This window comes from Acanthamoeba castellanii (assembly GCF_000313135.1).
Source record: "Acanthamoeba castellanii str. Neff unplaced genomic scaffold scf7180000084768, whole genome shotgun sequence".
Taxonomy (NCBI): domain Eukaryota; phylum Discosea; order Longamoebia; family Acanthamoebidae; genus Acanthamoeba; species Acanthamoeba castellanii.
The window spans coordinates 558,215-569,408 of NW_004457618.1; the positions used below are offsets into that span (position 1 = coordinate 558,215).

Consider the following 11,194-nt stretch of genomic DNA (forward strand, 5'->3'; position numbering starts at 1 on the left):
TGGGGGGGGGCGAAGCGAGTAGCGCGGCTGGCGAACAGGATGGAAGAAGAAGAAAGAATGCGTGGTGAGCGGGGCTGGAGCGGCGGAGGTTCGTGTGTGCGTGCGTGTCTGTCGGCTGTCAATTCGCGATGTAGAAGGGGTGTGGGTAGAGTGGAAGGGAGTTTCACTGGGCTCTGGCGATGATGTGTTCGTGTGTGGGTTGGTCGTTGTAGTGCTGGCGAGTGGTTCGTGTCCGGTTGATGGGTGGGCGGGGGCGGTTCTTCGGAACGCGGCCGTCTCAGACCAGGGCGCAGGCGCTGAAGGGGCCTCTCTCTGTGGGTGGTGCGTGTGCGTGGGGAGCAAAGGAGGAAACAAACAACTGAAGCGGCGGTGCGAGCGAGACGTCGGAGTCAAACCTGCGGGAATGGACCGCACCAGGGAGTGGTGATGGTTGGTGCGAATCCGCAGCTCTTCTCCGCATTTCCGCCGTCTCGGCCCCGTTGATGGCTTCTCACCAAGCTGACACCAGGCCGATAGACAGGGCGCGTGCGCATGGCCAGGACCATAGAAGGGTTGATGCCAGTTCGATGTGTGCGGCATCTCGCCGAGTTGCCGGCCATTCCCCATCCGAGGAGTTCCGCGGATGACCTGGTTGGCCGGAGCGGCGACGATTGGCTACAGAGAGTCCGTGATCAGCTTGACATTTCCCCAGCACGTGCGCGTCTGGTCTGGTGTCAGCCCACGGCGAGACGAGACAGCCATCCACTGCTGTGAAGCCCTGTCTGTCGCCGTCGTGCGCCTTCGGCCATCAGTGCAACCAGCACACGGGCGTGACGGCGGCAACAGTGGCCGCCCTCGCTCACTGGCCGTCCCCATTTCCTGGACCAGGAACAAGAATGCCCGCAGCGCCCCCCACCTCTTGTCAGCTTCCTTCCTTACCCCCCCCCCCCGGGGTCCCAAGCAAGGTGGCTTTCGCGAACAATACTTGTTTTGGTGGCTGGGTGGCGCACCACGGATTTACAATAACAGTAACAACAACGACAACGACAACGACAACTACAACGAGACGAAGCGCGTGCGCACAGTTCTCTTCAGCTCTTCTCGCCACTTCGAGAGGTTTGGGGGGGAGGCGAGATTACTTCTTCTTGCTCTTAGCGTCGCCGGCAGCAGCGTCATCTTTCTTCTTTTGCTTCTCCTCCTTGTCCTTGGAGTCCTTGGAGTCCTTATCCTTCTTCTGCTTGTCCTTCTTGGCCTTGTCGGAGGGGCTCTTGTCGCCATAGGTGGCCCGCTGGGTTCCCACGACGGCTGTGCGCGCTGCCCATGCCAGCGTGGTGGAGGGTGCGCCTCGCGTTCCCTGGGGAGCAGCGTAGCGCGCCCACACAGGAGCGGCGCTCGGTCGCGAGGTTCTAGTGATGGCAGCAACACGGTTCATCTTTCCTTCGTCGGGCACTTTTTCTTTTTCTTTTGTCTATTTTTTTAACGATTTCGCTGGCCATTTGTTGCCCCAAAATTTTGATTGGTCGTACTTACGTCGGCCGCCTCCTCAAAGAGTTTTCCCTGGGTCGGCCCCTTGGCTTGGTGCATAAACTCGGAAGTAAAGACGCGAGCGTGGTGATGGAAGCTTCGCGGGCGTGCGCGCTGCTGGCCACAGTCCTGGTGGCGGCGGTCCTGGCGTGCTTGTGCGCGGAAGGTGTGTGCCGGTGCTCTTCGGTGGCGGCAGGTTTGTGCCAGGTGCACCTGCTCAAAGCGATGGCGGTATTGGGGGGGGGTGGGCGGTGGGCCGTGGGGTAATTGTTTCTGCAGGGGCCGAGGGCGAGGTGGTGTTTCTGCCCCTCGACGAGCGGTTCACCACGCGCGACGCATTCGTGAACATGGCCCTCTCACACACGCCGTACACGCTCCGCTCCCCGCCCCTGGCCATCCTGCCGCACATCCGCGAGGCCGCGGACATTCCCGCCCTCCAGAAATGGGTCGACCACGCCCTCCTCTCTCCCCACCGTATGTCGACTCGCCCCACTCGTGTGTATACAAAGGGTTCAAGAATATGTGGTGTTTGTGGGTGTGTGCGGTGTGCGCCATCCCATATGGGCGCTTGCTCATACATCACCACCTCTCTCTCTCTCTCTTCCGGAGTCGTCGTCGCCGGTGCAGGGCGGCATCCCGCGGGAGAGGCGGACGAGCGTGAGATGATCCTGTCCAGCGAAATGTACCTCGTACGCACTACCCCAAACATTGGCCTCGTTGCTTCGAGGCATGATGATTATGATGGTGGTGGAGGAAGCACACATATTGTTCACCAGTGCCCCCCCCCCCGATGATGTCGCCATTCGTTGTGTGTACCGTCAGTACGGGGGACTCATCGGCTCGCGGATCTCCAACTGGACGCAGGCGGAGGTTTGCACCACCATCGTGCGGGGGCACCATCGTGCGGCGCTAATTTGCTTACCACCCCCGGGCGGGTGGGGCGATTTGGGGTGGGGGGGTGCCTGGACGGCAGGTCGAAGGTCGGCTGGCCAAGTTGGTGGCCTACAAGCAGCAGCTCGGCGACGGTGTGAAGATCTACGCCTCGGCCGTTATCATGCGCATCCCGGCCTATAACTCCGGATTTGAGGACCAGTGGTAGGCCCTCCCTCCCTTCCTTACCCATGTCGACACGACACACGACGCACACGGCACACACACGACACACACGACACGCACGACAACACCATACACACACGACACACACACACAGAGAGAAGCTCCACCGTGATGTTCCCATCCAATCGCCAGGTATTGGGCGTATTACGGGCGGGACCTTTTCCAGTTTTCGTACTTTATGGACAAGTACGACACGCTCCGCCAGCCGGCGGACCTCGCCACCGCCCAGTCCTACCGGGTACGCCGACCACGCGTGCCGCCCTTCCACCACCCCACTCCTCTTTCTTGGTGGTGGTGGTGGTGGTGGTGGTCGTGGTGGTGGTGGTGGTGGTGGTCGTGGTGGTCGTGGTGGTCGTGGTCGTCGTGGGTCGTGGTGGTCGTGGTTTGATGCCTTCGAGTTCGGCAGAGTAAAGTCCCGCCGGCGGTCGTGGAGGACTGGCTGTGGAGACGCAGCAGGAACTTCAACGTCACCAAGGCCATCATCGAGCAGCAGTTCCTCTGGAAGAAGCAACACAACCGTACCTCCCTTCGCCCCTTCACGGGTTCTTCGTCCACGGAGCACGTGGTGCCTCCGGCACCACCGCCACAACCGGAGTGATATATATTCACACACACACCGATGCTGATGTGTCTATGGCAGAGCGGCTCTTCGAGAAACTCTATGTCACGCAGGACGATAATGCAGAGTACGGGTTCAACATCGCCGAAGCCGAGAAGCTCAAGGCCCTGGTGCGGCAGTACGGCCTCGAGGAGGACATCTACATCTACCCCGGTGCTGACGAAGGTGCCAGGCCTCCACGCGTGCGCCTTGGCCTTGAACTCTGCATCTCACCCGTGTGCGTGTGCGTGTGCGTGTGCGTGTGCGTGTGCGTGTGCGTGTGCGTGTGCGTGTGCGTGTGCGTGTGCGTGTGCGTGTGCGTGTGTCGGCGGGGTGGTGCGTACCATATCGACTATTCAGTGGGCTTGACAATGCTGGCGCAGAGCAGTGTTCGCAAGGAGGGCAAGAGCCCCCGGATCAAGTTGGTCTTCCGTGACCCGGCCACCATCAACTTGATCCCCAACTACGAGGGCCAGCCCATGATCCAGTTAACTTTTACCTGCTCTCGTCCTCCACCAGACTTGTCCACCACCGCCACGGCCACAGCCACGGCCACCACGTCAGCCACCGCTGCCACACCACCGCCACCGCAGCTCTTGACCCCCCCCCGCGGGTAGCAGTGGTTGGGGCGCTGAGGGTGCGGTGTTATGATTCCCAGGACTCTCGAGGACCAGATCAAGGCGGCGGGAGGCAGCCTGACCAATGACACGGAGGCGGCGTCCGTGATCCTGCTCGTGAACAACTTCTCCCACCAGCCCCAGACCGAGGCGCCTCATCAGCCGCTCAACAGGTACCCCCCCCTCTCACGCCAACCCCCAACCCCCCAACTCAACCGCTCGCGCAGTGGTTGTGTGCCCAGAGCTGGGCACTCTGTGAGTGAATTCTGACCCGCGGGCTGCGCAGGTCGATTGCCGAGTACGCGGTGTTCGATGCCTACCTCGCGGCGGCGATGAGGAATCCCCGGGTGGTGGTGGGGTTCGCCGACAACCGCTACTCCAACGGGGCCGACGTCGTGCTCATCCGGTACATGGAGAGCCAGCACTCATCCGCCTCCCACATCCCCATGTCCAAGTACGTACCCCCCTTGCCCCCTTGCCCCTCCCCCGCTCGTTCTCCCGTCTTGGTGGGTCGTGGGTCCCAACGGCAAGACCTCCAGCTTGACTTGGCTCGTTCGGTGCTCCTTCGGCGCGTGCCTCCGCCACGCCACGCCAGGTTTGCCTACGCCGGATGGAACACGGACGGCAATACGCTGGGCACGGTCATCTCCTCGTCCCTCCTCATGGCCCTCTTCCCGGCCAAGCGCGAGGTACGATGTGAGGTCCATCCTCATCTCGCTTTTCCTTCGTCTGCCCCCTCCTTCGAATCTAGACGTACGCGCCTCCATTGGTGACTGGCTGAGTGGCTGGCTGGCTGGCTGGCTGGTGGCTGTGACTGGGTGACCGTGTCGTGGAGCGAAGGAGAGCACGTGGTTCAATGCGCAGCGCATCCTGGAGGACTGCAGCTACCAGGCCCAGTGGCGGCAGGGCCTCGTCGCCTACACGGCGCTGGCTGGCGACGACCCCAACCTCCTCTCCCGGGACCTCCCCTTCTACGAGCAGCTCTCCTACAAGGTTCCCGCGGGAACGCAGCCGCTCTTCTTCTTCTTCTTCTTCCCACCGCGCTGCTGCTGTGTGTGCCCTCACATTGTAAACGCTGCGTGCCAGGTGCTGGCGGAGGACTTCAGGGTGATCACGCGCGTGTACGGCCTGCCGTGGACCCTCGACGCCATCTACTACCCGTGGCGGCGCGCCTTCGAGATCGGCTTCCGGTCCTCCTAACGTCGTGTATGCACACAATCGGCACAACATGGGGCAATTTATTGGGGCAATGCGAGTACCGGAGGGGGGGGACAGAAAAGGCGGCGACGAGTTCTACCCACTACTCCACCGTCCAATCAGCTCGCTCCTCTGCGGCAAGCCGGAGCTCCCTCTTCTTCTTTGCCTCTTGCAAGCGCGCTCGTTGTAGTAGAGGACGGACGTACACGCCACCATATGAAGGCATCGCGACTGTTGTTGGCCGTGCTCACCGTCGTGGTGGGGCTGGCCGCATTCGGCGCCTCGGCTGCCATCGAGAGTAGCCTGTCCGCCAAGGGCAAGCACTTCGATCGCGTCTTCATCATCATCCTCGAGAACCAGCCCTACGTTGAGTACCAGCGCGCTCCCCCCCCCGCTCTGCCATTTCTTTCCCTTTTCCTATTTTTCTTTTTTGGGGCTGACGCACTGCGTGTCCCTCTCCTCGTTCGCCACGCACGTGCAGCGTGATCAGGAACGACCTCTTCAAGAAGCTCGCGGAGCGCGGCACCCTCCTGACCAACTACAGGGCCGTCGCCCACCCCTCCCAGCCTAACTACCTCGGTCCGCCTCCACCGCTTTGTCGCCACCACCCGCCACCCAGCAGCAGCGGAAATACTCACGTGTGGTGGTGGCGGCGGCGGCGGCGGCCGGCGTCGTGGTGGTGTGCACAGCCATCACGTCGGGCAACGACTGGGGCGTGAATGACGGGCCGGTCAACATCAACACGCGCAACATCGTGGACCTCCTCGAGGCCAAGGGTCTCTCGTGGAAGGCCTACGCCGAGGACTACCCGACCCCGGGCAGCTCCCAGTGCTTCACCAACGAGAGCGCGGGCGGCCTCTACTACCGCAAGCACGTGCCCTTCGTGTCCTACGACAACGTCCGGTACCGACGCCCTCCTCCTCCTCCTCCTCCTCCCTGATGATGATGCTCGATGCTGCTGCTCGATGCTGCTGCTCGATGGATGGCCGGCGAGCCATCGGCCCACTCCCCACACAACAGGCTTTCCCTTACCCTGCGCGCGGTGTGTCGGTGTGTGTGGGGATAGGACCAACGCGGCGCGTTGCCAGAAGATCGTGGACGGGAAGCAGCTCGATGTCGACATCAAGAACAACGCCGTGCCCCACTTTTCCTTCTACACCCCCAACATCAACAACGACGGTGTGCCCCCTCCCCCCATTCTTCATCATCCTCATCCACCATCGTTCCCGCCCCGCCTCCAAATCCCGTGGCCACCACATCCTCATTGCCCCCCCCCCCAAACCCCCATGTGACTTTTGCCTTATTGTTATCAATATACTACTAATAATGTGTGTCGTGTCAGGTCACAACACGGGTCTCGGGTATGCGGCCAAGTGGATCACGACCTTCCTGGGTCCGCGCCTGCACGAGAACAACTTCGTGGAGGGCACCCTCTTCGTGGTGACCTTCGACGAGGACGACTACTCCCACGACAACCACATCTACACCCTCCTCCTCGGTACAACCTCCAAACCCTCCCCCCTCCCCCAATCTCGCTCCAACTGCTGCCTACCCCCCCCCTTTGGATGGGGGCTGACGACTTTGCTCTTCTGGCTTTGTGGCCGGCAAAAGGCCCCATGGTGGACCCCAACGCCTACGACAGCACGCACTACGACCACTACTCGCTCCTGCGCACCATCGAGAGCAACTGGGAGCTGGGCAACCTGGGTCGCAACGACACCAAGGGCAACACCTTCGACAACGCCCTCACCCACTCCACCGCCTTCTGAGAGCCAACCGCACGTGCAGCCTCTCCGGGAGTACTTCCGTGTTTTTGCGCTTCCAAAAGAAGAACAGCTTTTTTCTTTTTTTTCTTTTTTGTGCCAGCAGAGCATGGCCACGCGAGCCAGCCGGTCGTCATCGTGCCTCCTGCGCGCGGCCAAACGGACGGCCGCCGCCAGAGGGAGCACCGCGAGCAGCAGCAGCAGTGCCGCTGATAGTCAGGTGCAGCGTGGGCGGTGGCTGCCCCCGTGGCCCCTGATGGCCCTCACGGCGGTGGTGGGGGTGGTGTCGGGCTTCTACATCTTCCAGCCGCTCCTTTCCCAAGCCGCAGCCTCCCGCACTACCAGCACCAGCAGCAGCACCGGTGGTGCCGCCCTCGCGTACGTGTGGCCTATCCACCACCATTTAGCAGCTTTTCCGCCCCCGCCCCTCACGCTACGCTGGTGTGGACGATGCCACAGGAGCACTACTACTACTCCGTCAGAGTCCGAGAGGGCTGCAGCAGGCAGCGACGTACCCAAGTAGTAGTAGTATTAGACACCACAGACCACAGGCGCGCAGCAGCAGCAGCAGCAGCAGATGGATGCTGGCGGCATGGTGGTGGGTATCGATCGCTCCGCCTGCGTGCTAAGTCGGTGTGTGTGTTAAACTCAGATCGTCATGCCAATAAATAGGGTACTTGCTGCTGCGGATGACACGATTCGTCTTCTCTCTCTCTCTCTCTTCTCGTGGCGCACTCCGCACCACGGGCTGAGCAGCCGCCGCTGGGTCCGTTCCCGAGTGGTCTTCTTTTATGGCGCAGTTCTGTTTTACAGTCCAGCCAAGAGAGCACGAAAAGAGAATGCGAGCGGCGTCAGGGACCGCCAGTGGGTGCCCTATTGGGGAGGGAGGGGGGGGGTTCGTTGGTGGATGGGGGAAGGGGGACGCGTACACGTAGGGGCAGTAGTGCGAGTCGATGTCCTCGAGGTGAATGAAGAGGAGGTAGAAGTCCATGTACGTGTCCATGTAGTGGATGGCGTAGCCGGACATGTTGAAGTTACCCTCCCTGCCCACATGTGATGTGTGAGTGGAAATATTGTCGTTGCTCCTCTGAAAACAAGCGAGTGTGTCTCGTGTGTCTCGTGTGTCTCGTGTGTCGTGTGTCTGTGTGTGTCTGGGTGTGTCGTGTGGCGGGCGGGGGAGGAGGTGTACCGGAGGGCAGCAGCGGCCTTGGCCTGGTAGCCCGTTTGGGTGCTGGGGCCAAAGAGTTGCACGTAGGGTTGGGCTACGAGGGTGGAGGGCTGCGGGCAGCTGAAGCCCGGCGCGGGCAGTTGCCCAAAGTAGAACAGGCGGTCGAGGACCAGCTTGAACTCCTGCATGTGAGCACCCACGCCACGCCACGTCACGTCCCGTATGTAGATACATAGTATATGGATAGAAAACTCAGTAGTGCGAGAGGGAGGCCGGGAGGAAGCCCGACACCAAAAAAGGAACCACGACAGCGCCCCCCCCCGATGGAAGGAGGAGGTTGGGGGGGGGTGTACGTCAGCCGCGTCGTCGGTGGTGTTGAAGGTCAGGCAGGACCACCTGCGCAGGACGGCGCTAAGGCGTTTGCTGTTCTTGGTCTGGTCCAGCCGAAGGGTCTCCAACAACCTGACCCCCATCATTGCCCCGCCCCACCGCCGATGCCATCACCATGCCGGCACGCCATCATCATCAATGCATCAGTCATCGGGAAGACCAAGATACTGCCGCATCACACCCACCAGCTTTCCAGGAGAGCGAAGGGCGCGTACCGCAGCAGTTCGCGTCCGCTGGTCGGGTACTGGCTGGTGCTGCCGGGAATCCTCTCCACCAGGTTCTGGTCGTACAGCTCGGCCTCCTCTGCGCAGCCACCAGCCACAACCACCACGACCACGACCACCACCACGACCACGACCACCACGACCACGACCACGACCACGACCAGCCACACGGCGATAATGAGTCGTGGCCGTGCCAACGGCGAGGGACAAGACAGCCGTGGAATGGGATCATGCCAGACCCTCCCCCCAGGGGGAGGGGTGGTAGTACGTACCATCGCCATCGCCGCCGCCACCACCAGGAGCAGTAGCGTCGTCAGCTTGGCGGCGGGCGTAAGGGAACGCAGTGTAGGTGGTGAGGCATAGGTCCGAATTGAGCACGTTGGGGAACCGGTAGTGCACGTCGTCGAAGAGCTGACCTAAAGGGGGCCATGAGGAGAGGAGGAGAACACACCAGCCACCATCAGCCACCAGCCGCCAGCCATCAGCCGCCACCGCCACCAGCCACCACGACCACGACCACCGCCAGCGGCCACCACCACCACTCGTTGTTGCGTTGTGTTGGTTTGCAGCGGCGGCAGCGGCGGCAGCGGCGGCGGGGGGAAATGAGCTAAGGGGCGGCGGTGGGTGCGCATACCAGTGATGTTGAGCCATCCGGAGATGAGGCGAGAGTACTCGTACGCGAATACGCGCACCTGGGCCTCGAATGTGATGGTGATGGTCTGCATGATGTGGTGTGATGTGGTGTGATGTGATGTTTGATTGCAACAAAAGTAAGAAGAACGGACTGTCGCCAAAGGACACGTCACGCACTCACACACACGACACACGACACACGCACGCGCACGCACGAGGCACGAGGCACGAGACACGACAGGGAGGGACTGATGGTGGCCGGTGGTGGGCTGCTTTGACTTACCTCGTTGGGCTCGAGCCGGGTGATGTAGGCCAGGATCTTGGTCTCGTCGCTCGGGTAATCGTAATTCACCGTCAGCACGCCCGTGCTCCTGTGGCGGGCAGCGGCGGCCGTGAGGGAGAGAAGGCCCGCGAAGGATTGAGTGGCAGGTGCACACAACGCGGCCCGCTTAATAATTCCGCACACACACGACACACACAACACACACGACACACACGACACACGACACACCCTCGACACACACACACACACACACACCCGGGTTGATGGGGAGGAGGTACAGCTGGACGGTGCTTCGGAGTACGCGGAGGAGACTGTTGTCCGGCACCAGGGTGATGTAGATGTTGAGGGCCTGCCACCCACCAGCCACCACAACTCACGGCCGTGAGTATCGGAACTTGAGGAAAGGGGGGAGTTCAGAAAGGGGGGCACGTACGAAGAGGAAGCGGATGTTGGTGATGTTGTAGGTGAAGAGGATGGTGTCGCCGGCGTCGATCACCCCGTTGTAGTTGTCCCGGATGAGCTGGTGGCCCGACGTCACGTTGAGAATCGTGTCTGCGAAGGGAAGGAGGTGAGACGAAGCAAACAAGTAGCGGAGGAGGAGCCACGAAGAAGAAGGGAAGAAGAAGAAGAAGAAGAAGAAGAAGAAGAAGAAGAAGAAGAAGAAGAAGAAGAAGAAGAAGAGATCGAGGTGGTGCAGCTAGAGGCAGGGGATATGGTGGGGGGGAGGGGTGGGGCGTACAGGGCCTGAGGGAGAACACGAGCGGGAGGGGGTAGAGGGGCGCCGTGAAGGTGTGGGCGGCGTTGGCGTTGGGCAAGATGGGTACGTAGTCCGGTGTCAGCGGACTCGGTCCAGGCGTGGGCACCACCAAGCGCTCCGAGTACGGCACTGTGCGCGGAGAGACGCCAAAGGGTGGGGGGGGCGAAAGAGGCGAAAGGGGCGGAAACAGAACAGCCAAGGCGTGAGACCCCTCCACTATAACCCCCGCCCCACCCCCACCGACCCGTGTGTGGGGAAGGGCATGTGCGCGCGCGCAAGCTGCCACGTACGCTGGAAGACGAGAGCGGTGAAGTTGAGGCTGTGCGTGGGCAGGAGCATGCTGAAGTTGCCGGTGCTGTCGGTTAGGCCAAAGGCCTCGCCCGTATCCAATTGGCGGTTGAAGTTGGCGTCGTCCCACACCGTCACGCCGGTGATCGGTTCGTCCGGCAGGATCACGTCGTTCTACGCGCAGTGCAGACAGAAATAAAAAAGACAAAGAGGCTCGAATCGATTACTGAGCGCCGACGGGGGAGGGTGGTAATTGATGCGGTCACGTACCCAGAGTCCATCGCCGGCGTAGTCGGCATAGACGTAGCCGTAGATGGTGACGGTGATGTCTACACATACACAGACACATATATATATATAAATATGGCAGAGAGAGTGGCGGGTGGGTGGCGGGTGGCGCGAGTGTCGCGGGTGGCGTACCAGCCTGACCGAAGTCGAGCCCCGACCAATCGGAGGAGCGTGTGACTGAGTCATAGATGCGGAGGGGCGTGGGCGGGTAGGTGATGAACTTGAGACCATTCTGCTGGCTCGTGATGGACACGATGCCTGCTCTCCCCAAAGCCCACACCCACACCCCCACCCACCCACATACATAGAGAACATACACCAAATGGGGTGAAGAGGAGCAAACGACGGATGGATGGATGGGTGGGTGGA

At 61.5% G+C, this 11,194-nt stretch overlaps 4 protein-coding genes across 4 annotated transcripts in view; 2 read left to right on the forward strand and 2 right to left on the reverse strand.

Annotated features, from left to right (window-relative positions):
- Nucleotides 1-1,114: 1,114 nt before the first annotated feature.
- Nucleotides 1,115-1,411, reverse strand: ACA1_255740 (uncharacterized protein; the record flags this gene model as incomplete). The annotated part of the gene is made up of 1 exon (XM_004367652.1): nucleotides 1,115-1,411. One exon carries the CDS (start codon nucleotides 1,409-1,411, stop codon nucleotides 1,115-1,117), a length of 297 nt encoding a protein of 98 aa, XP_004367709.1.
- Nucleotides 1,412-1,593: 182 nt separating this feature from the next.
- Nucleotides 1,594-5,034, forward strand: ACA1_255750 (uncharacterized protein; the record flags this gene model as incomplete). Its single annotated transcript, XM_004367653.1, has 14 exons — nucleotides 1,594-1,669; nucleotides 1,783-1,977; nucleotides 2,131-2,192; nucleotides 2,326-2,373; nucleotides 2,477-2,598; nucleotides 2,752-2,857; nucleotides 3,026-3,137; nucleotides 3,260-3,403; nucleotides 3,578-3,704; nucleotides 3,876-4,007; nucleotides 4,121-4,288; nucleotides 4,430-4,523; nucleotides 4,675-4,827; nucleotides 4,921-5,034. The coding sequence occupies 14 exons, from the start codon at nucleotides 1,594-1,596 to the stop codon at nucleotides 5,032-5,034; spliced, it is 1,653 nt and encodes a 550-aa protein (XP_004367710.1).
- Nucleotides 5,035-5,247: 213 nt separating this feature from the next.
- ACA1_255760 (acid phosphatase PHOa, putative) lies at nucleotides 5,248-6,800 on the forward strand (the record flags this gene model as incomplete). The annotated part of the gene is made up of 6 exons (XM_004367654.1): nucleotides 5,248-5,402; nucleotides 5,513-5,610; nucleotides 5,721-5,934; nucleotides 6,098-6,210; nucleotides 6,374-6,529; nucleotides 6,643-6,800. The coding sequence occupies 6 exons, from the start codon at nucleotides 5,248-5,250 to the stop codon at nucleotides 6,798-6,800; spliced, it is 894 nt and encodes a 297-aa protein (XP_004367711.1).
- An 845-nt stretch (nucleotides 6,801-7,645) lies between these two features.
- ACA1_255770 (uncharacterized protein) overlaps nucleotides 7,646-11,194 on the reverse strand; it is a gene marked incomplete at both ends in the record, with an annotated part of 5,291 nt that continues 1,742 nt past the window's right edge. The window contains 14 exons of the mRNA XM_004367655.1: nucleotides 7,646-7,667; nucleotides 7,724-7,837; nucleotides 7,984-8,144; nucleotides 8,316-8,424; nucleotides 8,568-8,655; nucleotides 8,849-8,992; nucleotides 9,211-9,295; nucleotides 9,493-9,580; nucleotides 9,771-9,841; nucleotides 9,926-10,044; nucleotides 10,232-10,378; nucleotides 10,540-10,711; nucleotides 10,808-10,866; nucleotides 10,958-11,083. Of these exons, the coding sequence (XP_004367712.1) occupies nucleotides 7,646-7,667; nucleotides 7,724-7,837; nucleotides 7,984-8,144; nucleotides 8,316-8,424; nucleotides 8,568-8,655; nucleotides 8,849-8,992; nucleotides 9,211-9,295; nucleotides 9,493-9,580; nucleotides 9,771-9,841; nucleotides 9,926-10,044; nucleotides 10,232-10,378; nucleotides 10,540-10,711; nucleotides 10,808-10,866; nucleotides 10,958-11,083 (1,505 nt within the window). The remainder of the gene's footprint in view (nucleotides 7,668-7,723; nucleotides 7,838-7,983; nucleotides 8,145-8,315; nucleotides 8,425-8,567; nucleotides 8,656-8,848; nucleotides 8,993-9,210; nucleotides 9,296-9,492; nucleotides 9,581-9,770; nucleotides 9,842-9,925; nucleotides 10,045-10,231; nucleotides 10,379-10,539; nucleotides 10,712-10,807; nucleotides 10,867-10,957; nucleotides 11,084-11,194) is intronic.